Genomic DNA, 25,912 nt, shown 5'->3' on the forward strand with positions numbered 1-25,912 from the left:
CAGTAACCCATTGGTTCACCTCTGATCTTAATGCAAGCAGTTTTCGGTTTGGCAATAATTGACAGAGTTGCTTGAAGTACTCCGGAAGAATAATGATCCACATTTTATCCAATTAGGGCATTAGATCGTTAAAATTACAACTTGACAGGGGTGCCCAGCCCCTAAATCTCCAAACGTACACAGTTGACGAGAAATACGGCGTCCTCTCTGGCCGAGATAGGGTTTGACGGGCATGAAGACAAACAGTAGAAATTCTTACCGTGTTTGGGTGCGCACTATCTTGTTGACACCTAGGAAGGCTTGCCACGAATATCGTCGACGTACCAGTACGCTATATGGGTGCTGCAGATGACCACGAAAAGGACCCTGCTATGAAATAAATGGTACCAAAAAGCATCACTCTTAGCTGCAGGCTGTAATGTGACGACTGAAAGGTTCGCATCCCTTTGCAGTCCCGAGTGTCTCCAGACACTATTTGGGCCTGGAATACCATTGACTGGAGTAGAGTTGTCTACAGTGATGAGTCATGGCTCCAACTGGGTCCAGAAAACCAGCAAAGTGTTTGGAGACGCCCCAGACAACAGTAGGGCACCAACATGACTGTGGCCCATCATATGGCTTGGGAACTAAGAGTGATGGCCTGAGAAGCCATTTCATTTCATAGCACGATTCCATTGGTTGTCATCTAAGGCAATCTTACAGCACAGCGGTACACTGAAGGTGTTGTACGCCCCGTTTTGTCGCCCCTCTTGGCAAGCCATCCTGGGCCTGCATTTTAGCAACACCCTACACCCCCCCCCCCTTTCCTCGCACATGGCGAGAATTACTACTGCTTGTGAGACTTCCTGGCAGATTAAAACTGTGTGCCCGACCGAGACTCGAACTCGGGACCTTTGCCTTTCGCGGGTAAGTGCTCTACCATCTGAGCTACCGAAGCACGACTCACGCCCGGTCTCACAGCTTCACTTCTGCCAGTATCTCGTTCCTACCTTCCAAACTTTACAGAAGCTCTCCTGCGAACCTTCTGTAAAGTTTGGAAGGTAGGAGACGAGATACTGGCAGAAGTGAAGCTGTGAGACCGGGCGTGAGTCGTGCTTCGGTAGCTCAGATGGTAGAGCACTTGCCCGCGAAAGGCAAAGGTCCCGAGTTCGAGTCTCGGCTGGGCACACAGTTTTAATCTGCCAGGAAGTTTCATATCAGCGCATACTCCGCTGCAGAGTGAAACTCTCATTCTGGTCTACTACTGCTTGTCTTCACGCTTGCCAAACCATATCTCGGAACAGCAAAAGTATGTATCTCACCCTCCATTGAGAACAATTGGATCGTTAAGGGCACAATCAATCCGGAATTTTGATTATCTAATGCATCACTTGGACAGAATTTTGCACCATATCCTTAATGAGGGTATCCAAAAACTCTACCAATAATGCCAAAACGGATAACTGCTTGTAGAAGAGCCAGAGGTGTACCAACGTGTTTTTCAGTTGCTCAGTTTCTGAAGCTCTTTTCCTTGAAGAAATCTCCCAATCAATTCGTTGGTCTGTACATGTAAATCACACCTACCGATTTCCATCCCATTCATATAATTTGTAATGCAACGTTTTCTGTCTTACAGAGTATTTAATCATAGTTCCTGTTCTTAGGGGAAATGTTAGTACATTTGCGTTATGCGGCATCAGCCAAGGACACACCTTCGAATTTGAGGAAACAACTTACGGAATTTTACATTCAGTGGTGAAGGAGGCAGTAGAGATTCATCTACAAGACACATTAATCCATCAAGACAGAGGTTATCATCTCAGTTCAGCATGGAATGCAGCAATTAGAAAAATTCGGTAGGTGTGCTCCGGTCTCAAGGGTTCCGCGGCCTGTGCTGGAACGAACGGACACCGAGACTGGTCACCCGCACTGAAGCTCCAACGCTTGTCCCCTCCCCCCCCCCCTCCCTTCAACAACACTGGCGACACCTAGCGTACCATGCGATTCCGCAGTAGCGTCACTGGATTGTGGGTGGAATCTAACAATGTTCTTACGGCTACAAAGGACTACGGAAGACAGTGTCTGACAGTGAGGGCATAGGCAGCTCTGAAGCGCTGCAGATCAGATCGCGGTAGCTCCCAGAGGGTAACGGCTCTGCAACAGTCGCAAACAAGAAGTGATTCACATAGCGCTGCGCCGTGAAAGGGGTAACACCTGGATGCACTACTGGAGCTTCAGGACCAGACACTCCAGTGGATGCTTGTGACTGCGCCGTGAAAGGGGTAACACCTGGACGCACTACTGGAGCTTCAGGACCAGACACTCCAGTGGATGCTTGTGACTGCGCCGTGAAAGGGGTAACACCTGGACGCACTACTGGAGCTTCAGGACCAGACACTCCAGTGGATGCTTGTGACTGCGCCGTGAAAGGGGTAACACCTGGACGCACTACTGGAGCTTCAGGACCAGACACTCCAGTGGATGCTTGTGACTGCGCCATGAAAGGGGTAACACCTGGACGCACTACTGGAGCATCAGGACCAGACACTCCAGTGGATGCTTGTGACTGCGCCGTGAAAGGGGTAACACCTGGACGCACTACTGGAGCTTCAGGACCAGACACTCCAGTGGATGCTTGAGACTGCGCCGTGAAAGGGGTAACACCTGGATGCACTACTGGAGCATCAGGACCAGACACTCCAGTGGATGCTTGTGACTGCGCCGTGAAAGGGGTAACACCTGGACGCACTACTGGAGCTTCAGGACCAGACACTCCAGTGGATGCTTGTGACTGCTTTCGCCAAAACTTCCCGGCGTCTAGGCGCCTACTGCCTTTTCTCTCTTGCAGTAAGAATGAATCTCGACCTGGCTACCACCTTTCTGTATAGACAGTACAGAGAGGTTAGGGATTCTGAACGGCTAGATCGACAAGGGCGTGTCGTCCCCTTTCACAAGAGAAGGGAAGTGTTGTGATTTCCTGGAAAACAAAGTGTTACGTTCAAGGGAAGAGACAAACTCATGACCGCGGTGCCAGCAGACGGAAGTTGCTTTTCCGAAATGAAGACTGTGGCGATTTGGCGCTTAACAGAAACTTTCCTGCCAGTGCCGTCACCCTGCTTCCAGCCTCCGAAATCTGCTAAGTTGTCTGCACTGTGAGCAGTCAAGCGGCTGAGGCGCTCACGTGTGCCAACGGCAAATGTGCGAGGTTGCCAAGCATCATCTCAGCACAGGAGGTTCCGCTTCACAGGAGATGAGGATTCATCATGGTGAAGGACAGTTACACAGCAAGCCATGACACCTGCACGCTCATTACGAGCGCCGCCCAGGGCGTAAATTGACACCTGCGGACTGATTGGCAATGAGCCAACCGCACCGGCGGCAATCGCGCCTGATGCAACAGCAGCACCGACATCGGCTGCAACGCACCCACTGCGACAGCAGCAGTGACACCTGACGCAACCGTTCCCAATGTGGGTGCGTCAGACGCATAAGCTGCAACCGCAACAGATGCGGCAGGAGCAGACACACAAAAGAACGGCATGATGAACCCGCCTGGTTGGGGTGAGGACATGGAGATGTCCCAGATCTCATGGAAGTGCAGTGCCGCAGCAGTAGAAGAATACTCCCCCACCCAGTTCTGCAGGCTTAAGCAGGAGAAGAAGAAGGCTGAGAGGTGGTGCATCCCTGCATAAACTCAATGAAGATGGCTTCATCGGTCCCAACTGTAAGTGCAGTGCTAGAGCTGTTGAGCTCCAGCAAGCGAGAGCGGTTGGTGTGGAGACTGCAAACCAGTATGGTGACATGTTGGAAGCAGCTGAGGACAGGATGATGTTGCCACACGTAAATAAACTGGCTCCCCCACTAGTGTTCACCATCTGGAGGTCAGGAGGCTACAGGACCTTGCAAGAGGAGGTACTCTCCATCGACCAACCAGAGGACGTTCACAACGGAGGCTCCGACCTGTAAAATGTCCATCCAGACAGTACTGGTGATTACTGCAAGCTCTTGAAGCTTGTGGGAGACGAAAATTGGCATTGTTTCACCTACAATGCCGAGGTGTAGAAGCATCTGGGGGGCCCACCTTCCAATCAAGATGGAGCCAGAGTTCCTGATGCGATAGCACGCAGCTCAGGGTTTCCAAGTCTGCTCTGCCGGCCTGATGAATTCACCTAGGACATATAGGAACATGGCTCTGTACCTCGTTGTGCTGATTGACACCATCATAACTCGAAAAGTTATCGAAGTGGACCATGTGGCGCACTACTCTCATATGCCTGCATTCCGCACTTTGTGCGCCAGACATCACAAGACCAGGCAGTGCAGCAAGGAGGAAGAAGGTCCGCTGACTTGCTGCAACTGTGGAGGGCCACACTACATGGGCTGCGATGCCTTCCACAGCAAGACAGCCACCAGACGGGTCCAGCTGAGATGCAGCTCCACTTAAGCCGCCAGGGGCAAAGCTCTACCCACAACCAACATCCGTCTGCCACGAACTGCATAAGAGGCCACAGGCGGACGGCACGGATGCGAGACGGAGCAATGCGCCATCTCGCAGCGTACAGATCATAGGAAGCATGAAGTGGATAGCACCTCAGCGACAAGAACGTCGCAGCAGAAAACCCGAGAAGATTCCATAGATGAAATACGCCGGGAAGCCTGCTGTTGCAAACAATAAATGTTCACGCATAAAGTGTATACTGTGCTAAAAGACAAACTCTGATGGCTGACTTATGAAAGAAAATATGCTGGTTCTCATTCTTATAGAGCTACAGTTAGTTGGTTGGTTGTATATATGTATAAAGTGGTCAACCGCGATATAAACAACGCTATTAATGTACAAATCTGATTCGAATGTAGGTAAAAGTTTGAAAATAATGTTTCAAATGTAAAATATGATATGCAGGTCTCAGCACTCTTACTCACTCGCAGCTATACATCCACAAAGAACTGAAAAAATTTTGTAAGACTGACTCTTTTAAAATAGGGAGTGTCTGTTGGGATAAAGAATTTGAACAGTTCGCTGACTAGACAATAACACAATTATTATATGTATTCTGAGTAAAGATGTGGTAATTTAAGGAAGTTCAATGAACTACAAATGAAGTAACGGTAAGAAGCAAACAAGCAATAGTTAGAGTGTGTACATGCCTACAAACCAGACATTAATATTACATGTATCCTATGAAAATTAAGATTAAACGAAGAGTAGGCATTAAACTTCATAATTAAAATAATTTCTGTTGATAATATTGTGCGTTTGGTGATTTACAATCTCAAAATTCTCAAACTATAGTTAGATTACAATTGGTTGTTGGTTGACGTGCAGCACTTGGCGCTACAGTGTTGCCATATCCGCTGCCGACTTCCGTTCAGTTATGGACCCCACAAAAACATGGCAGGTCATTTCGCAAGTGCTGTTACATAAAGTGTAATACGAAGCAATGCTGGAAGTGGTCGCCGTGAGGCGTGACAGAGATGGAAGTGGGTCTGTCCATAGTTGAGATTAAGTGACCCATAACCGAACGACGGCAGACGACGCGTTTGTAGCCGTGAAATGAACACATTTTCTAAGATAACCAGAACCCTGTGTGTAGCAGTGCCACCGGGAAAACAGACTGCTGCTGAACTATTAATCACGCTCGGTTTGTTCTCGGTGATTAAAAGTAACCGCAACTAGTATACTCAAGAAGGAAAAATATCAATTTGAATGCTAAGGGTAAGTTGTAAATTATTGCTTTCAGTGGTTAACTGAGGCTATCCTGAAACTGGCTGCACGAGCTGCCGCGTTACCAACTGATGAGCTGTCCTGCTGACAGATTATAGGCCTCACACACAGGTACAAACCAAAAAGATTGATAAGAAGCAAAAAATAAGAGCAAATAAAAAGAGTCATACGATGATGAAAGCAACACGGGAAGGTAATAGGAACAAAAGAAGTTACAGTTGAACCAATTTACTGAATAGAGATTATAGTCACAATCATTTTTATAAGACTTAGAAATAAATAATTTCCAAGCATGTTACGATATTGGAACACACAATCTTCGACACGTCACGACCGCATATTAACCACTAGGCGTTACTATTGTCCTGCACTACACTCTGAAATCTATGACTTTCTATAACGAGTCACAACTATGATTTACTGCCCTAGGTCATGAAACAGTTTCCGTTTGAGGACGTTGCTGCAGCGTATATGCAACGTAGCGTGACTCCGATGCAAGTATAAACGCGCTGACATGTAGCAAGGGACTAGTGCGGCATCCTTGTCTTTGCGACATGGGTGCGGGAATTGCAGAAACGTGAACAGTGGAGACGTTGTTACTAAATGCGTCCAAAACAGGACCAATGGATTGCTATTCTTTTCTTGGGTATCGAAGGACAAACCCCTGTAGACGTCCATCGGGGAATCAAGAACCTGTGTAGAGCGCCATGCCTGTCGCAAACCATCGTTGTGGATGGTACGTGAAGCTGCATGGTGATTGCGATTCGACACAGAACACCACCCGAAGCCGGCCTCATCCGTTACGGGCTAGTGGGAAACATTCGAGCAACCCGTCCTACAGTTCCTATCTCTCCACACTCGATTATCGCACCTTTTGTTCCTTAACAATAGCCTTCAAGGGTTGACGGTTCCTATCCGACGTGGATGTGCAGCTGGCTGTTACAGGCAGCACAGCACGGTGTTTTACCGACAAGGTACCTTCAACTTTGTGCGTCGGCGGGACGATTGCCTCAATGCTAGCGGCGGTTTTGCCTGATTAGCAAACAAATCCTGATATGTACGGTATTCGGACGGGAACCTTTGTTTCACCCCTTATAATTTACGTGGGCTGTGTATGCTGTGATGCTGTATGCGTGACGCCGAATCACATCTTGTACGAAAGAATCCGTCAGTATTTGACTAGTGCAGTGTATGAAAGTTGAGTATTTCGTTGCCATCATTGACTGCGTGTGTTATTAAGTGTGAAGAAAGCGAAATAGATGGCGCATGCCCATGAATTGGGATCCAAAAGTACAAACACATAAAGAAATGTTTCTGGACAAGGATTTGAAGGTCAACTAGGCAGTGGTTGTGGAAGTTTAGCAAAGGCAAACCGTTAGGTTATGACGCTGAGCGATCTGATTGGAGGAAACAAGCTTCAACTAATGAAATGTGAACCGACAAGAAATTTTAGTCAGACTATGAGTATTAACGTAGACTATTAGTAACTGCAACCTGAATTGTTTTCAATTTTATGAACTAAAATAATTGTAAAATTTCAGCATATTTCAACACGTTAATGCTGTTTTATTGATGCTACTGTAAAATATCAAGATTTGGAATTGGAAGGACAAACGTGGCATTAATTCACGCCGTACGGGGATTATGGCTAGTTACCTACACAACATTCAGACTGATGTGACTTACAAGTATACACAATGTGCCATAATATACCTTAAGTCTCAGGATACAAACCATGGACAATTTGTGATCTGCACGTTACGATTTGTGACAAGATATTCGGTAGAGTGTCCCATTTTCAAAGACACCACACAGCCACCCAGTAATCAGCCTTTATATGAAAAGAGGAATCTATAATTTGTGTAGTCACACAACCATTTCATAACTGTAGATATAAAGCAATTTGTGAAACGGCCGATTAGAGATTGCGATTCTGGCCGACAATTCGTGAGGTCAAAATTTACCTGTTTTTAAAATGGCAAAATTGGTTTAAAGTACATCTAGAACTGAAAAGGATAGTTACTCAATCCCATCAAAATAAGTTTCAATAACGGTTAATCATCTCCAACAAGGGTTAACTGTTGTCTTCCTATTGACAAGAGTAAGCATTAACTTTCTCGCTGAACCACTCTTGCACATAGGGGTACCACAAGAACTGAAATCACGAGAATCACTTCATCAATTGACTCAACATACACTGTAATCGTAATGTGCAACCTAAAGTATGCAATATAAGACTAAACTAAACATTGCTGTGGAAGTGGCAACATACTTCCAATGAACTTCCTAAAGTGGTAAGGTAGCGCCTACTGAAAACATCAGATATTTTGCGAAATGTGTTTCCGTAATGAATGCCATTACAACTTCCTGGCAGATTAAAACTTCGTGCCAGATCGAGATTTTAACTCTGGACCTTTGCCTTTCGCGGGCAAGTGTTCTACCACTCACACACCACGCACACTCCACTGCAGAGTGAAAATGTCATTCTGGAAATATCCCCCAGGCTGTGCCTAAGCCAAGTCTCCACATGAGTCGTGTTTCGGTAGCTCAGTTGGTCGCCGGCACGGTAACTGAGCGTGTTTGGTCAAAGGGCTAGCTGTCCTGCGTAATAAAGAAACTGAGTTAATGGATCAACAACGAACTGAAACCGGTGTCTTTCGACGTCCGCCCCGAGCAGATACAACGAACAAAATGAGATATTTAAAAAAAAAAAGTTTGGTAGAGCACTTGCCCCTGAAAGGCAAAGGTCCCGAGTTCGAGTCTCAGTCCGGCACACAGTTTTAATCTGCCAGGAAGTTTCATATCAGCGCACACTCCGCTGCAGAGTGATAATGTCGTTCTGGAATACCATAACACTTTATTTGCAGGAAAAATCTGTTTTTTTTTTCTTAAGCCAGTTTTGGACAATGCAATAGTGCTTGCGACGTGAACACAGATGCCAATGCAGAGCTATAAGATATCACAAAAAATCCAGCTACCCAAAGACTTCCGAAGACACATCCGTAAAAAATACCTCCAGTAAGATTGGTTGTTGCGAAGACGGGTAAAGAAGTACCGTTTTAGAGTATAGCAACATGAAGAGAAGTCCCGGTTGGTGCTTCCTAAAGAGGAAATAGCGCGATTGTTTGGTGCGCTGGAACAGTCAGGGAGGCGCAGGCTGGGATGACGGGGTAATTCTGGTGGCTGAGGGGCTGGGAGGGGGCGGGGATCCTGTGTGGAGCTGTCAGTAACAGGCGGCGGCCAACTGCGCTTACGCAACGTCGAGCTTCACTGTCGCCACAGCGCAGAACTCGCGCAGTACCCTGTAATTTGTGTGAGCAAGTTTGACAGCAACAATGGGCGGGAGTCCGCACAGCGGCCCGGCTCTCTCTTATGACTCTTTGATGCGTTCCACACCGGCGCATTATGTTTCAAACAGTAGACAAAAAAGTCCAGGAAGATTTCCTCTTCAAAAATCTCGAAAGGTCCACAACCTGTTAACTTCATGTGAGTGAGTGATAACACATATAGCATCACACAGAATGTCCTTCGACATCGGCGCAATGATTCTTCGACTAATAGAACTTCAGTGAGAATCTTTAACACGAACGACATCAACATTAGAAGTGCTCCAGGTAAGTGAAATGGGGCACCAAGTAGTAGTACACTGACGGAGATAAGCCGCCAGACCAAGGAGGAGTTAAGTCAGATGAACTAAAGTTGGTAGACGTGTTACTACATCTGAAGGGTGATGACGTTTTAGATTTCCGGCCAGTCAAGCAAGAATGATTCTTGTAGCGCCAATATGAGAAAGCAGATCAGGTTTACATTACATAAACGCAGTAACGGTCATAAGCGTCAGTTACCTTTGAGACTCCACGTGATAAGCTGATGTTAGTCAAGCACCCATGTATGGCGACAAAGACTCCATTATCAGCACCTCACTGAGTTTGAACGACGTCATATAATAGGGCTACGAGAATTTGGATGTTCCTTCTGAGATATTGCAGCAATACTTGCTAGGAATGAAGCCATAGTGAATGACTGCTGGCAGCGGTGGTCACAGGAATGTGTGATCGCAACAAGAAGACAGGGTTCCGGACGGCAACGTGGCACTACCGAAAGGGAAGACCATCACGTTCGGAGTATGGCTCTAGCACATGGTGCTGCACCAGCATTTTGAGCCTCAGTTGGTTTCACAGTGGCACAACGAACTGTTAAAAATCGGTTACTTCAAGAATAGCACACTCTAGCGTGAATTGCACTGACCCCTGACCATCGTCATTGCAACTTCAGTGTTGTCAAGCGAGGGGTCATTGAAGGTCAGGGTGGATAACAGTTTTGTTTTCTGATGGAAGCTGGTTCTGCCTCGGTGCCAGTGATGGCTGTGTGTTGGTTACCAGGAGGCCAGGTCAGCGGCTGCAACCAGCCTGCCGGCGTGCTTGACGGGCTGGACTTACAGCTGCGATGCGATTTCGTACGACAGCAGGAGCACACACTCGCGGTTATCCCACGCAACCTGACTGCAAATTTCCACCTCTGTCTGGTGATTCGACTGTTGTGCTCGCATTCATGATAAGTATTCCAGAGTCGGTTTCCCATCATACGACTTCTCCAATCCTTCCCATTCCGTTGGTCTGCTCAATCACCAGATCTGTCTCCAGTCGAGCACATGTCGGATATCAACAGAAGACAAAAAAATCAAATCTGTGTGAAATCCTAGGGGACTTAACTGCTAAGGTCATCAGTTCCTAAGCTTACACACTTCTTAAACTAAATTATCCTAAGGACAAACTCAGACACTCATGCCCGAGGGAGGACCCGAACCTCTGCCGGGACCAGCCGCACAGTCCATGACTGCAGCTTCGTACTCATTATTACAGATATTTTATGGAACTACACTACTGGCCATTAAAACTGCTACACCACGAAGATGACGTGCTACAGACGCGAAATTGAACCGACAGGAAGAAGATGCTGTGATATGCAAATGATTAGCTTTTCAGAGTATTCACACAATGTTGCGCCAGTGCCGACACCTATAACGTGTTGAAATTAGGAAAGATTCCAACCGATTTCTCATACATACACAGCAGCTGACCAGCGTTGCCCGATGAAACGTTGTGATGCCTCGTGTAAGAAGGAGAAATGCGTACCATCATGTTTCCGACTTTGATAAAGGTCGGATTGTAGCATATCGCGACTGCGATTTATCGCATCACGACATTGCTGCTCGCTTTGGTTGAGATCCAATGACTGTTAGCTCAATATGGAATCGGAGGTTTAGGAGGGTAATACGGAACGTCGTGCTGGATCCCAACGGCCTCGTACCACAAGCTGTCGAGATGACAGGCATCTTATCCGCATGGCTGTAACGGATCGTGCAGCCACGTCTCGATCCCTGAGTCAACATATGGGGACATTTCCAAGACAACAACCATCTGCACGAACAGTTCGACGACGTTTGCAGCAGCATGAACTATCAGCTCGGAAACCATGGCTGCGGTTACCCTCGACGCTGCATCACAGACAGGAGCGCCTGCGAAGGTGTTCTCAACGACGAACTTGGGTGCACGAATGGCAAAACGTCATTTTTTCTGATGAATCCATGTTCTATTTACAGCATCATGATGGTCGCATCGCGGTAAACGCACATAGAAAGCGTGTATTCGTCATCTCCATACTGGCGTATCACCCGGCGTGATGGTATGGGGTGCCTTTGGTTCCACGTCTCGGTCACCTCTTGTTTGCATTGACGGCACTTTGAACAATGGACGTTACATTTTAAATGTGTTACGACCCGTGGCTCTAACCTTCATTCAATCCCTGCGAAACCCTACATTTCAGCAGGATAATGCACGACCACGTGTTTGCTGGTCATGTGCGGGCCTTTCAGGATATAGAAAATCTTTGACTGCTGCCCTGGCCAGCACATTCTCCAGATCTCTCACCAATTGAAAACATCTGGTCAATGGTGGCCGAGCAAAGGGCTCGTCACAATACGGCAGTCGTTACTCTTGATGAAGTGTGGTATCGTGTTGAAGCTGCATGGACAGCTGTACCTGTACACGCCATCCAAGCTCTGTTTGACTCAATGCCCAGGCGTATCAAGGCTGTTATTACGGCCGTAAATGGTTGTTTTGGGTACTGATATCTCAGGATCTATGCACCAAAATTGCGTGAAAATGTAATCACATGTCAGTTCTAGTATAGTATATTTGTCCAATGAATACCCGATTATCATCTGCATTTCTTCATGGTGATGCAATTTTAATGGCCAGTTGTGTATATTTTGGTGTTCCGATTTTTTTTCCGGTCAGTGTACTTCGCACAAATGTTTTATTGTATTTCCAGATGAAAATTGCCCTGTCTCCAACAATATCAGCAGATTGGTCGGCTGTCAAGAGAAATAGGACTCTCCAAAAGTTTTACTGAAAGGGAGTTATCTGTCGTTGATAAAATCTGATAGATGTTTCCGAAAAACTATAGTATTTCCTCGTCATGTAATTACTGAATCTGAAGAACTACTGACATCCTTGAGACAATTACCCCTCACCGTTCATCATTATCGAATGTAACGAGCATGGAACCAGAAGTACGGCAAATAAAACAAATTTTGTGGGGATTTTATGGCAGTCTAGTGTGATAAGGAAGCTACATCTAGTAATATGGTGAAACTGAGGGAAAGGAGCATTCCACCACATCCTGTACGTGATAGGTTCTTAAAACATGGACTAAAGTGCAGTCTGCTCTACGCCACTGCCCCTGTTTACGGAGTTGTTATCACACGATAGTGGGTCTCTTAAAGAGAAACCTGTGGAACTCAAACAAATAGACAAGTGCAGTACGAAACAAAAAGTAACATTCCCTATTGAGAAGCTTCAGAAGTCGGCGGAGGGTGGCCATCTTCTCTCAAAAATCTCTTCAGTAAGATTAAATAGCGGTTATTGACATAAAATATGCAAAATTTATTTCGCTCTTATCTTATACCTAGCGTAAGCTTCATTAGGAAGTGGTAACAGGTCTAAGAACAAGTCGTGGGGCACATAGGCATTTACTATCCAATGTTCTGGCAAGCAAGTGAGAAATAAGTAATGGCTAATAGTGGTATAAAAAATAAACTGTAACGTAGAACTCTGGTGGAGTGCACACACCTTTACTAATATTAATATAGACGCAGATTATGATTTATGAGATACGCAATGAAACGATTTATCTGTAAGCGAACTTTGTTTTGATTGTTGTGAACAGCAAAGCTTTCTACATAAAAAATGCTAACAAAAATTCAATAGCGAAAGACAGTTCCCTAAAATCAGAAAAGTCATACATGGGTTCTACCTCACAATAATGGAGAAAAGCTTACAAACTTACAGTCTGAGAGCTTTCTGGTCAAAATGTCACCAAAATATTAAATTTAACACTCTGTCTTAATCAAGTAATTGAAAAGAGAGGATTAGGAAGTGCGTGTTCCAGTCGTGAAGTAACTGTAACCTGGTTCAGCGAGCATAGATTCTTACTGTGTCTCAATTTGAAGATTTTGTAAGAATAACTGACCCAATTTTAATTAATTCGGTACGAACAGACCTAGAGAATGAAGGCATTAATCTAATCAATGTTTACATACTGAAGAATATGTACACATATGTTTCATAATACGACGGATACAGTCAGGTTAGCCTATATTTGTAAATTGGGATTTGACAGGAATTAATAAGCTATGTAGATTTCACGTCATGTGTCTCACTCTCAGCAACAATAGATGAAGATTTCAAATCACGAAATTTGAATAACCTGTAATGACATGTGGTGTCTGCACATGTTTAAACGACCAACAGTTTTCGTGTTACACATTACTATTTCCCTCAAGAATACGTGAATTTCAACGTCTGGATCAAGAGCTCAATAGAACAACATTTAAATTTGGCCTCTGAGCCAATTTTAACAAGAGGTAAATAATGTTTATGTGGCTTACCGGACAAAATAACAAATTTAGAATTCTTAGAAACAGGTGATGCATTTTTTGTTTATTTATTTCAAATTAATGACTGAATGGACCGTAAAAGAAATCTATGGAGTAACTGGAAAACCGTTGATGTATTTCTGAAAAGAACACTTTTGACTTTCGCTATGCATGAATTTTTAATGAACAACCATTCTGAATCTGCAACTAGGTCAGAAAACAACAGAGAAATATTTCATTTAAATTATCGGTGGAGGAAAGGAAAAAATCAAGAATTATCGCACTGTTCTAGACGAAATATGTTCTATTGTAATCAAAAAGATGTGATTATGGGTGGCAAACGTGTTTAGACAAATGGGATATAAATGAACCATCGTAAATCGTTTCAGAATTGACACAGATAAGAGAAGATCGAGCAAATGACTAAATGGAGGTAAGTAGATGCAATTATAAAAGATACAAGGGCAAATTGAACGTAAAGAGCACAAGAAATCTGTAATTTATGTTGATGACTAGAGTAACCTTTCTTCTCACACTGGCTGTCTAGCTGCTCATAGTATGTAATTAGCTGTTGTATAATTTTCATAGAGTGAAGGAATAGTCTTTTAATTTTGTTAATTTTTTATAAACCTGCTCACGCTGTAGCAATATACCTTATTCGACATTAATAGGGTTATCCATATACATGTTTAAAACAACATTATTTTTGTGTACATTGTAAACTGAATTTGTTTTAATGCAGAGCAGAATTTTTCTACAAAGAATTATATTTCATTATAGTTATTTATTATGTGTAGCATACATCATATTTTCCTCCACATCATGATGCTCGAAATTCTGAGCAAATCTGTGAAGATATAGAAACTGATCATTCATTTGTGTATCGTCTATCGGTGCCAGGGTCTATAACCTATCTATCAGCAACAAGATGTTACTGAGCACAGAACAGTATTAGCGATACAACGTATTTCAGCAAACGTCTTTTACCATGACTGAACTCATAGTAAAAATCAATCACGCACGGCTTCCTGGAAAGAAAGTAACAATCTTCCTCTAGAATATTTGACAAGAATTATATGAAAATAAGTTTGTACTTGACAGTGTACAGTACCACAACGTCACGATTATATTCATTGTAAACAAATCTCAAAACTGATAAGGTCAAGATATCATTTCATTTGATGAAGTATGACTTTCTAATTGTGTGAATGGTACTATTTCTGGATTTTTTTGTTTACTGACGCAATAGTATCTGCATTTTTATAAGATCGATTTCAGTAGTGTAGATGGTCATCTTGAGAACTAAGATGAGAGACTGAATCTAATTAATCCATATTAGGTAAATTCATTTACTGTTATTATATGTAGCCAGTAAGCTGCTGACTAGCATCAGAATTTTATTAAGTTATAAAAGTTAATGTATCGCATATGTAATGTTAAATAAAGATTTCACATCTTTTTTGTTTTATGTCTATCGATGACGGTTTGATCCCATTCGTTGTGTAGAAACGTATCACGTCATCCCAAACGTGAAGTAACGAAGAATACACATTCATGAAGACAACTGTACTACAAATGTGGCCTGGTTACCTGATATGCATACGAGAAGTGAGTTCGAATAAAAGGCTAGTCTTCGATCACAGGGTGAGAAGACAAGGTAACATACTGGCAAGAGAAAAATTTTATTAAGTTATAAAAGTTAATGTATCGCATATGTAATGTTAAATAAAGATTTCACATCTTTTTTTGTTTTATGTCTATCGATGACGGTTTGATCCCATTCGTTGTGTAGAAACGTATCACGTCATCCCAAACGTGAAGTAACGAAGAATACACATTCATGAAGACAACTGTACTACAAATGTGGCCTGTTACCTGATATGCATACGAGAAGTGAGTTCGAATAAAAGGCTAGTCTTCGATCACAGGGTGAGAAGACAAGGTAACATACTGGCAAGAGAAAGATCAGTCACCCCGCTGAGAGCTCGTAAAAAAAACCTGGTCATGATATTCATCTGTAACTACAAGTGGTCACAGATATGAGTTTTTAGTCAGTGACGAACGATACAAGTTTTACAAAGAATTGTATTTTGTTATTTTATACCAAAGTAAACGTAGGAAAACTACATGATACAAGCTGGAACTAAGCCAATTTATTTTTGTATTAACAGCCGTAAGGTAAATTGCTAAGTGTCATTGTCTCTCCAATCCATTTAATAATTTTTGGTATCCACAAATGAAAAAGATATTACTTTATTTTAATTAACTTCACTGAATTAGTCATTAGAGTCAGCGTGGTCTGTGTCAAAGGAAGCAATATGTATTACGTTCGGAAGAGAAAACATCCACATTCCACTCTAGTGCATGGTCAATAAAGAAAGAACACTTGCTAGTGGAAAACAGCCGTAAAGTGATATGTAGATACAACATGCCTTGTCTATACCCAGTTATTATCGTCCATTCGTTCTGTCTTCGGTAACTGTTTCTACATACAGTGTTATAGGAGTAGGATCAATTTCTTTTTACGGACACAGCTGTTATTTCCCTTTGCCAGAATATGTGTAGCACTTTTGTTCTTCATCGGTGGGATTGAACTATAGACCTGAACTATATTCGGTGTATTTAAGTAGCAAACGACACTAAATTACGCCAACATATATTGATTATGAATTTATATACATTTGTTGCCGTTGTGTAACATTTATTTGTTGTAACTGGAGATCTTCCATCTGTACCAACGTTAATATTTAGTAAGTCATACGATAATCTACAAAACTTAAATGAAACATTAAATTTTCCTGAAAATTTTTGTACATAATTACAGCTCATTTCTATTTTGTAGACTTCCTGTTGGTATTTATGTTTTGAGTAAATATTGAAATAAACACTGTAGGAATCTTCGTGTTGTTGGCACTCTGACGTCAAGATACGCATCGTATCACTTTTGGTAAACCTGGTTCTTTCAGTGGTACTAGAAGTGTGGTTACCGCAACGCAGTTGCCTTATAACAACATACAGCTTGTAGGCTTATGAAAAAGAAACATGTTCATAGATTACCCTTGTTCATGAAGTGATTAAGAACTTCACGCAGCAATAAAGTGCCTTCGCTTAAGTTTTGGTTCTGCTAATGACGTAATATGTGTATTCCTTATGTTGAACAGTTATGTTAGACTGACGACTGATTGTGGGTGAGTAATTTTCAACCACACCCTAAGTACGGTTGACAGTATAAACATTTTGAGACGTCAGGGACACAAACATCAACTTCAGTTTCTCTCGTTGTATGTTTTACCATTACTGAAACATTGCAGTTCCGATAAGCCACCACGTATGTTGACTTGAAAGTGAGCAATTGTGCAGTGTTCAACAAGAAGACAAGGAAAGGATCGCACCAACGGAGAAAACAGTAGCAGTGCGCACGATAAAAGTTATAGAAGGAAGCAGGGTGCTAATGTGTAGCTTCTACGAAATTTGTTGACGGTATTGTGTGATAGTATTGTTAACATCGCTGAGGTATATTTCACTTTCTCCTCATTTCTCGCTTTTTGTAATGGAACGAAATGTGCGGTATTTCAGAAACTACCATATGTGCTATGTTTCTTTGATCCCAGCTTATATTTGGAAAGTATTTGTAGTCGCACTCGTAGTCGCAGTCGTACATTAAAGGTAAGAAATTTCTTCAGTTGAGTTGAAGGGTGTCCAAGAATGCCAATTATATGTGTTTTTCTCGATATCGACCTTTCATTTTAAATTATGAAAATTTTTAATGAAAGTTACTATCAAGAAGTATTCATTTTACATATCGTACTGAATCCTTAGTCCTTATTATCTAGTGGAAAACTTGACGTTTGCTTGTTTGTAAGCTGAAGAAGCTATTACTGTGGACTGCATGGTGAATAATTGTACCTAATTTCACTTCTGAAGAGTTTTCATTTGGAGTAGATTTAATACAATGGACACAAAAACCCTGCTTTTTCGTCCAATTTTGACTTGCAACAATATGAAAGTGCAGGAAACCCATTGCAAAGTTTGACAGACACGTATGTGAATTCGTTAAGTGAGCAGCTTACAGTATACTACGCTAGTGCCACTAAATGCCAGTATAAGTTAAGTGTACCTCTAAGAACGCAAGAAACACTTTCTGAGCGAAGGTAGTAACTGTAGAAGTGTACTTTACAAATTAAAACTTGGCGAACAGAAAAGTAGCTACAATTGTAAGTTCTACACATTTGTAAGAAACAGTAAAACCAATTTGTCAATGAATGTAATCACCATAACTGTGTATAGAGACATTTGAAGTACGTTCGTCCCTGAAGTGAATCCAATTGAAGGATATCTGATCAAACTAAGTACACCTGATGAATGTTACTAGTAACATTAGTGTACTATTGTACAATTACTGTAGTACTGTATGGGCAACTCAGGCAAGTTTGTAGCATTTTTTCCATAAGTTTACTAAACACTTTACTTTTTACAACAGTCTGCCGACGCTCGGGTAACATTTCGATTACGCGACTGTGGAAATTACTTGATTCTGAGACGAAAAACTCGTCGAGACATGTTCGGAGCGCATTTTCATCTGGAAAGTCATTCCTTAAATGTTGGTCGATTGAGTGCTGAAAAGGTGAAAACCTGAGGACACAGTATTAGATGAAAAAGGTAGGTGCGGAAAGACTTTACTACCCAACTCCTTTATAGATTAGTCAGTGTAGCAAAGTGTGAGTGGGCGTTATCATGGAGTAGCATGACCTCATGCTGTATTACCTGTTGTAGTTCTTGGACTAAGTATGCAAGACGCCTCGGTGTTGACAATTAGTTTTAGCAATGGTGATTACATCTAGGGTAGGTAGGACACCACACTGTTTTTGTTCCATTAGATGCTTAGCACTATCTTTTGTCGATCCGCACATGTCTTTGTATGGGGACGTGCTGGTTTTTTTAACTCAACCTTTCCTTCCTTTTTCATATGTTAGCGTAAAAATGTCGTGTCTCCTCACCAGTAACGCTACGGTATAGGGATGGTAGGTGTTGTTGATGAGCCATTTGATGAGGAGTGGGCAGAGGTGCACATTTGGCCACCTGCTGGTTTTTGTGATATTTGGCTTAGAGCACGCCCATATTTTGGCATATTTTTGCACTTTACCCATTGCATGTAAATGTCGCACAATGGTGGACCAATCACAGTTCATCACATTTGCTAGTTCCCGAGTACACTGACGTACTGACATGGGTCACTGTGGACTTATGAGTTTAAATGTTCTTCATCGAACCCCGAAGGTACTCTTGAATGTGTCAAAACGGTACTGCTTAATACGAGAAAACCACTTTATTGCCAAGCTCTGCCCAACGGCATTATCCCCATACACGATACAAATGTTTCTGACTGCCTCCGCTGCTGCACCCCTCTTTTGAACTCAAACAGTAGAACATGTCGGAATTGTTCCGATTGCTCCACTCTGCACTCCATTTTGTAGCGTCCGTAGCTCCACCCACTACCTCCAAATAACAGCATTACCACATTTAAACTCTTAAATTCAATTATCAACAATTAACTACATATAAAATCTACAATTGATAAATTAACAGATAGTAATCGGAATACCAACGCTGTAACCTCTCTGCATTACTTTAATATTTGAAAATTTGAAATGGAGCCAAGTGTAACCTCCCCGCAATATATTGAAAAATGATAATGGAAAATGCAACCAAACGTAAACTCCCCACAGAATTAAAAGGAATGGTAATTGACCATGAACCCACACAATAATATTAATTAAATAATGAACCATGAACCAAATGTAACCTCTCAACAGAAATAATAATATCTGGTAAATTTTATAAGGGCAGCAGCGCTGACCTTCGGCCCTGTATTCTGAATAACAAAAGCAAAAATTCTTACCTCAATAAATACTGCAACTATTTCTTCTCTTATTTATCTACACAGCTTCGTGCAATGCTGGCGTATATTTTTTTTTTATTCTTGGAAGAAATGCATAGGAAAAATTCTTTAAATAGAAATGAATGCTTTTTCTTCAAAAGAGTGGAAAAATTGTTTAAATTGAAATGATTACTTTTCTTTAAAAGAGTTACTTTATAAAAAAATTATTATTGAGGCATTTTTTTCTGAACAAATTAAATTACAATTAACATACATTATTAAATATGCGCAATGCTGCTTCTTTACCTTCTACAACAACACTCATCCTCCAGAGTCCTGACCAGATCCGCGACCAGAGCACATAGCCGACGCATGCCGACTCCCTACTACCGTATCCGACTGACTACTACCGCAGACTGACTTCTACTGTCGACTCCCGCAGCCTAGCGTAGACTCACTTCAAGCAACAACTAACGATAATCTACTCTCTGGTCAGAGATTCTGTCATGCCTCGCCCATCGCCGGCGAAGCATACACCTTACATAACCCTCCACTGGGGGGGGGGGGGGGGGGCAAAAATTTGGCAGTGATGGTGAGTCAATTGGACTTCCCATTAGCAACAAATTTTTCATAATTAATTAACCTTAACAGTCACAGAATATGTACATATATATAAGTGCAGAACATGAAATAAAATGTAGTGCACACGCACTGAGTACAGAAGATATCAAGCAAAGACAAAATGTATACACAGTGAGTACAAAACATATTAACAAATGGCAAAAGTGCACACATACTGCAGTAGTGAACATATCAGGAAAACACAAATGTATAGGCAACGAGTACAGATCATATTGAGAAATGACAAAAGTGCACATGCACTGTAGTTCAGAACATATCAGGGAATCACAAAAAAAAATTATACGTAATGAGTACAAATTGCATAAAGTGCACACGCACTGTAAAACTCTCTAATATTTTTTTTACAACAAATAAACATATTAAGGAGTGAAATGAAGTGCACATTCACTATAGAAGTCTTTAGTATTTTTAGGACAACTGATCTTGTTGACAAATGAAAGGAAGTGCACACGCACAGTATATGACTTTATCATTTTATAAGTATTAGGAAAGAAATGGGAAGGATTGCGTCATGGTTGTAGCACTTTAGGTTGCACGCAGCTGCACTGAAAGTCCATATCTTTCTACAGAAGCACAACACCATGTGAGAGAATCTGAAGCTCTTTTCCTTGAATTATTAATCAGTGTAGCCAAGACACTGAAATGTCGTAATAATATTCCATGCTGTCATTTTGGTAGTACACTAGGTACACCAAACAGTAGGACCATAATTACATCTCCATCGTTCAAGGTGGTGGACAGCATGTCGTGTGAACACCATGTTCTTGTAAAGTAGACCGACGTAGAATTAGTGCAAAAACCAAATATAGTGCTCCATGATGATGAGGATAGACAGGACAAATGGATATTGCAGTAATTTCTGGTAATTAGGTCAGAAGGTGAAGGACATTAAGTCACATAGTAGTCTTCATTGAGAATTACATTAGTCTAACAACTGATTTGAGTAATTGGTGTCACTCATCGCCCAGCTACTGAACATTTCTGTACCATGTATGTAGTATTACAGAATAATGTTCATAAATCGTTTGTTTACAGAGAACATTGGCACTCATTGGCCAGTTACAAACCATCAGAAGTCATCATTGAAAACAGGAGCTAATGAATGGCATAGTATTAGCATAATTCACTTAGTTATAGTAATCATTGGCACTCATTGATCAGTTACAAAACATCGGAAATCATCATTGAAGACAGGAGCTAATGAATGGCATAGTATTAGCATAATTCACTTAGTTATAGTAATCATTGGCACTCATTTGTCAGTTACAAAACATCAGAAGTCATCATTGAAGACAGGAGCTAATGAGTGGCATAGTATTAGCATAATTCACTGAATTATAGTAATCATTGGCACTCATTGGTCAGTTACAAAACATCAGAAGTCATCATTGAAGACAGGAGCTAGTGAATGGCATAGTATTAGCATAATTCACTTAATTATAGTAATCATTGGCACTCATTGGTCATCTTATTACAATAATCAGTGGCATTCATTAGCCAGTTACAATGCATTTTTTTGTATTCTTCAGAAGACATTACTCAAAATGAGTTAATTATTGGCATAGCATTTATACATAATTAGTCTAATTATAGTAACCATTGGCATCATATGTCATCTTATTACTATAAACAGTGGCATTCATTGGCCAGTTACAAAACAATTTTTTTTCTGTATTATTCAGAAGTCATTATTGAAGTGACATACTATTCAGAGCTGATCAGTATTATTTAGAACTCTCTTAAACTAGTAGCATTATTTGGGACTGGTAATTACTTTGTTTGCTTTTGAGTTATTGCTGCAAATGAAGATGTATAACGTCATTCGTGATGAGTCAGCTGTAGCAAGGTTATGAAACAAAGTCAGTATATGTGATCACATTTATAAATGATAGACACAACTGGGTAAAAAAAATGCAAGTACTAGAACAGGTTTAATAAGTAACAGGTTTAGTAAGTAATATGAAAAGCTTCTCCTGGAAAAAAATACAAAATGGATTATTGAGCTGAAAGAAGAAACGCATATTATGCTGAAAAGTAGTGAACTTCGAATAACAGGTAGTGAAGTGTGTATAAAAATATATATGTTCCGTAGCTGTCCTTTCCAAAACCTTCAGTCATTATACCATGCGATATAACACATACTGTCAAAATGAACTGCAACAAATACTTAAATAACTGCATAGCATCTCTTAACTAACACCAAATATATAAACTTCATCATTATTTTCATCTGCAAAGAACAACTTCATTATCCATATCACCATAACACCATTATTATCATCACCGGTAAAGAAAAACTTCATTATTCATAGTAGCATATTCTTCATAATTATTCATCACCATTCATTATCATCTGCAAAAGAGTTACTTCATTATTCATTATACAACTATTCCTTATTTCTATCATATTTCATCACTAAAACTAAGATGTGTAGTTCTGTCTGACAGCCTGCATCAAGCGCCATGTATCCTGAAAGAAAAAATTTGTTAAGACTGCTATTCTACGATGTGTACAGTATATTCTTGTTAATGCTTGTTAATTCTGATCCATTTACTCTTCATCACGAAGTTTTGCGTCCTCTTTAGTTCATTCCGAAGGTGAAATTCCCATTTCTGTTTAATTTATTTCGTTTACACGTTATTTCTTTCTGGAAATGATGAACAAAGATTAATGTCTTTCATTTAATTCATATACCCATTAGATAAAAACTGGTTTATAGTACCATAATTGAGCATACAGCATAGCATGTCAGAAAACGTAATATGTCAGGAACATCGACAGTGTTGAGAAGCAAAAATGTACACAGTGTATCACAATGCAGCAGCAAAAAAAGTAAAGTAGTCACGATGTTTAGCTATCATAAGGCAAAATGTTAAAGTCAACTGGTGTTTGTTATATCTTAAATATTTCATAGTACATACAAACAAAACAGGAAAACAATCATACATACAGAAAAATATGGAAAATATGCACGGCATAGGGTGTATAACGACAAGAAATGTGATCTTGTTTGTGTACAGCTTGTATGTTGTGTAGTTAATAGAGGCGAGAATTGAAGACTTTAATGGAGAGAAAATTTGATAAAATTAATATATCACTAGATAGAATTGCATAATTATTCGTAAGATACGTAATTTTATCTGGAAAATGTGCACTGTCTAATGTTGTAACGACAAAAAATGCGACCTGCTAACCATACCTTGCCGGGCACTTGCCAAGAAAAAAATGCAATAATCATCAGTAAGTAGTCACATAAATATAATTGCATAATTGGTCATAAAATGTGTAAGCTCATCTGGAAAAATATGCACGGTCTGGTGTGTAACGACAAGAAAAGCGACCTGCAAACCTTACCTTGCCGGGCACTTGCCAAGAAAAAATGCGATAATCATCAGTAAGTAGTCACATAAATATAATTGCATAAGTGGTCATAAAAATGTGTATGTTCATCTGGAAAAATATGCACGGTCTGATGTGTAACGACAAAAAAAGCGACCTGCTAACCTTACCTTGCCGGGCACTTGCCAAGAAAAAAAATACGATAATCATCAGTAATTGTTCATGAGAATATAATTGCATAAGCGGTCATAAAAAATTAGGAAATCGCATTACAGTGTGATAAATCATAAAGTATTTTCGTTCAATAAAAGGTTTGACGTTCGACACGTGGTGGTTCCCGTTAGTTTTTCTGGTTCTCAATGTTTCGACGTGTACTACATTAGGGTGAGGAATGCTGCGAATCCGATATGCACCTGCGTATAGAACTTCAAATTTACTGCATTTACTCTTTCCTTTGTTGGATAAATAGTGTGTACGTACTAATATCTTCTGTTCAAAATGGTTCAAATGGCTCTGAGCATTATGGGACTTAACATCTATGGTCATCAGTCCACTAGAACTTAGAACTACTTAAACCTAACTAACCTAAGGACATCACACAACACCCAGCCATCACGAGGCAGAGAAAATCCCTGCCCCGCCATGAATCGAAACCGGGAACCCGGGCGTGGGAAGCGAGAACGATACCGCACGACCACGAGATGCGGGCAATATCTTCTGTCCAATGTGAAAGTCACGGCGTATACAAACCTGTTTTTACTGTCTTCTCCGGCGCTCTGCGGCACGTTTGATGTTGTTCAGCGCAATGTCAATTATTTCATGGTGTCGTAGTCGACGAGATGTAGTAAAAGTTACTAATTCTTTAATTTTGTTAGGTGGTTCAACATTTTTCAGTACAACAGACGGAGATAGCATAGTAGATTCATTCGGTATGGAATTAATTACATCTTGGAATGAGAGTATGTGTGTGTCCCAATCAATATGTTTTTTTATGGCAGTAAATTCTACACAGTTTACCAATTTCTTTCATTAATCGTTCACAAGGGTTCGAAGAAGCATGGTACCTGGATATATATATCGGAGAAATGTTTCTAGCTCGTAACATACGTGTCCATATAGCAGATCGAAACTGTGATCCATTGTCGGAAATTACTTTCAACACATGCCCTACATGAAATAGAAAATGTTTTACGAATGCTTTCGAAACAGTTTTAGCAGTAGCTTTGCGTAGCGCAGTGAAGGTAACAAATTTTGAAGTGAGTTGAACAGCGACAAAGATGTAGCAAAAACCTCTATTAGTTCTGGGAATCGGACCAAAAATGTCTACAGAGGCCATGTGTCTTAATTTAACAGGTACAATGGGATGTAATGGAGGAATATGTGAAGTCGTGTCTGATTTAGCTTTCTGGCAGATTTTACATGACGCTAAAACTCGTTGTATACGTTTCTCCATATTGGCAAAATAACAGCTCTGTCTCAGTATAAGAAAACATTTTCTAGCTCCGTAATGTGCATAACTTAAATGAGTATACCAGATTAATTTGTTAACAAGTTCGTCAGGAATGCATAATAACCAATTGTTGCTGTCAGGGTGAGAGCGGCGAAACACAATGTCATTGCGTACAGTGTAATGGTTTGTAATGGTAACATTATTCCTATCTTGCCAAAGGTGTTTAATCTCTTTCTATACTTTGTCTTTATTCTGCTCTTGTGCTATGTCTTGTAATGACGACGAAATAAAATTTTCAAATGAAACTTGTTGAATGTACATGACGCTGGAATTTACTTTGCAGAAGTTGGTTGCGATGTCTTGCTGATTGTTGCTAAGAGAACGGGATAGTGCATCTGCTACAATATTTTGTGTGCCGGGAATGTGTACAATTGTAAAATCAAATTCTTGTAAATAAAGTTTCCATCTGCTTAATCTGTCGTGTGTAAATTTAGCCGAAAGTAAAAATTGTATCGCTCTATGATCTGTGTAAACTGTAGTGTGTCTTCCATAAAGATAATGCCTAGATCTGGTAAAAGCCTATACAACACATAGTGTTTCAAGTTCTGTAACAGAATAATTTCGTTCAGCAGGTGACAGAATGCGACTTGCAAAAGCGATGTTTTTATTTCCTGTAGAACCATCTTCTTCAATTTCCTGAAAAATGTGTACGCCTAAAGCGGTGTTAGAACTGTCGGTGGCAATGGAAAAATTTCTGGTAAGATCTGGGTGCGATAAAAGTGGAACATTCAACAAAGCATGTTTCAAATAACATTCTCGTGAACAAGATTCTGCGTATCAGAAGTATTGCTTGCGTTACTGGAATATGCAACCTGTACTGTATTTAATCAAGTTCTATCTGGCGTGTTATTATTTTCAGGAGGATGCTGTGGCTTTTCAACTATTTGTACTTTTCTATT

General features: G+C 41.0%; 1 protein-coding gene across 1 annotated transcript in view; it reads right to left on the reverse strand.

Moving 5' to 3' along the window:
- Window positions 1-2,035: 2,035 nt before the first annotated feature.
- The window catches only part of LOC126199479 (transcriptional regulatory protein AlgP-like), a 99,167-nt gene continuing 75,290 nt past the window's right edge, over window positions 2,036-25,912 (reverse strand). Inside the window, exon 2 of the mRNA XM_049936400.1 lies at window positions 2,036-2,770. Coding sequence (XP_049792357.1) covers window positions 2,036-2,770 — 735 coding nt within the window. The remainder of the gene's footprint in view (window positions 2,771-25,912) is intronic.

This window comes from Schistocerca nitens, chromosome 8 (genome assembly GCF_023898315.1).
Source record: "Schistocerca nitens isolate TAMUIC-IGC-003100 chromosome 8, iqSchNite1.1, whole genome shotgun sequence".
NCBI lineage: Eukaryota > Metazoa > Arthropoda > Insecta > Orthoptera > Acrididae > Schistocerca > Schistocerca nitens.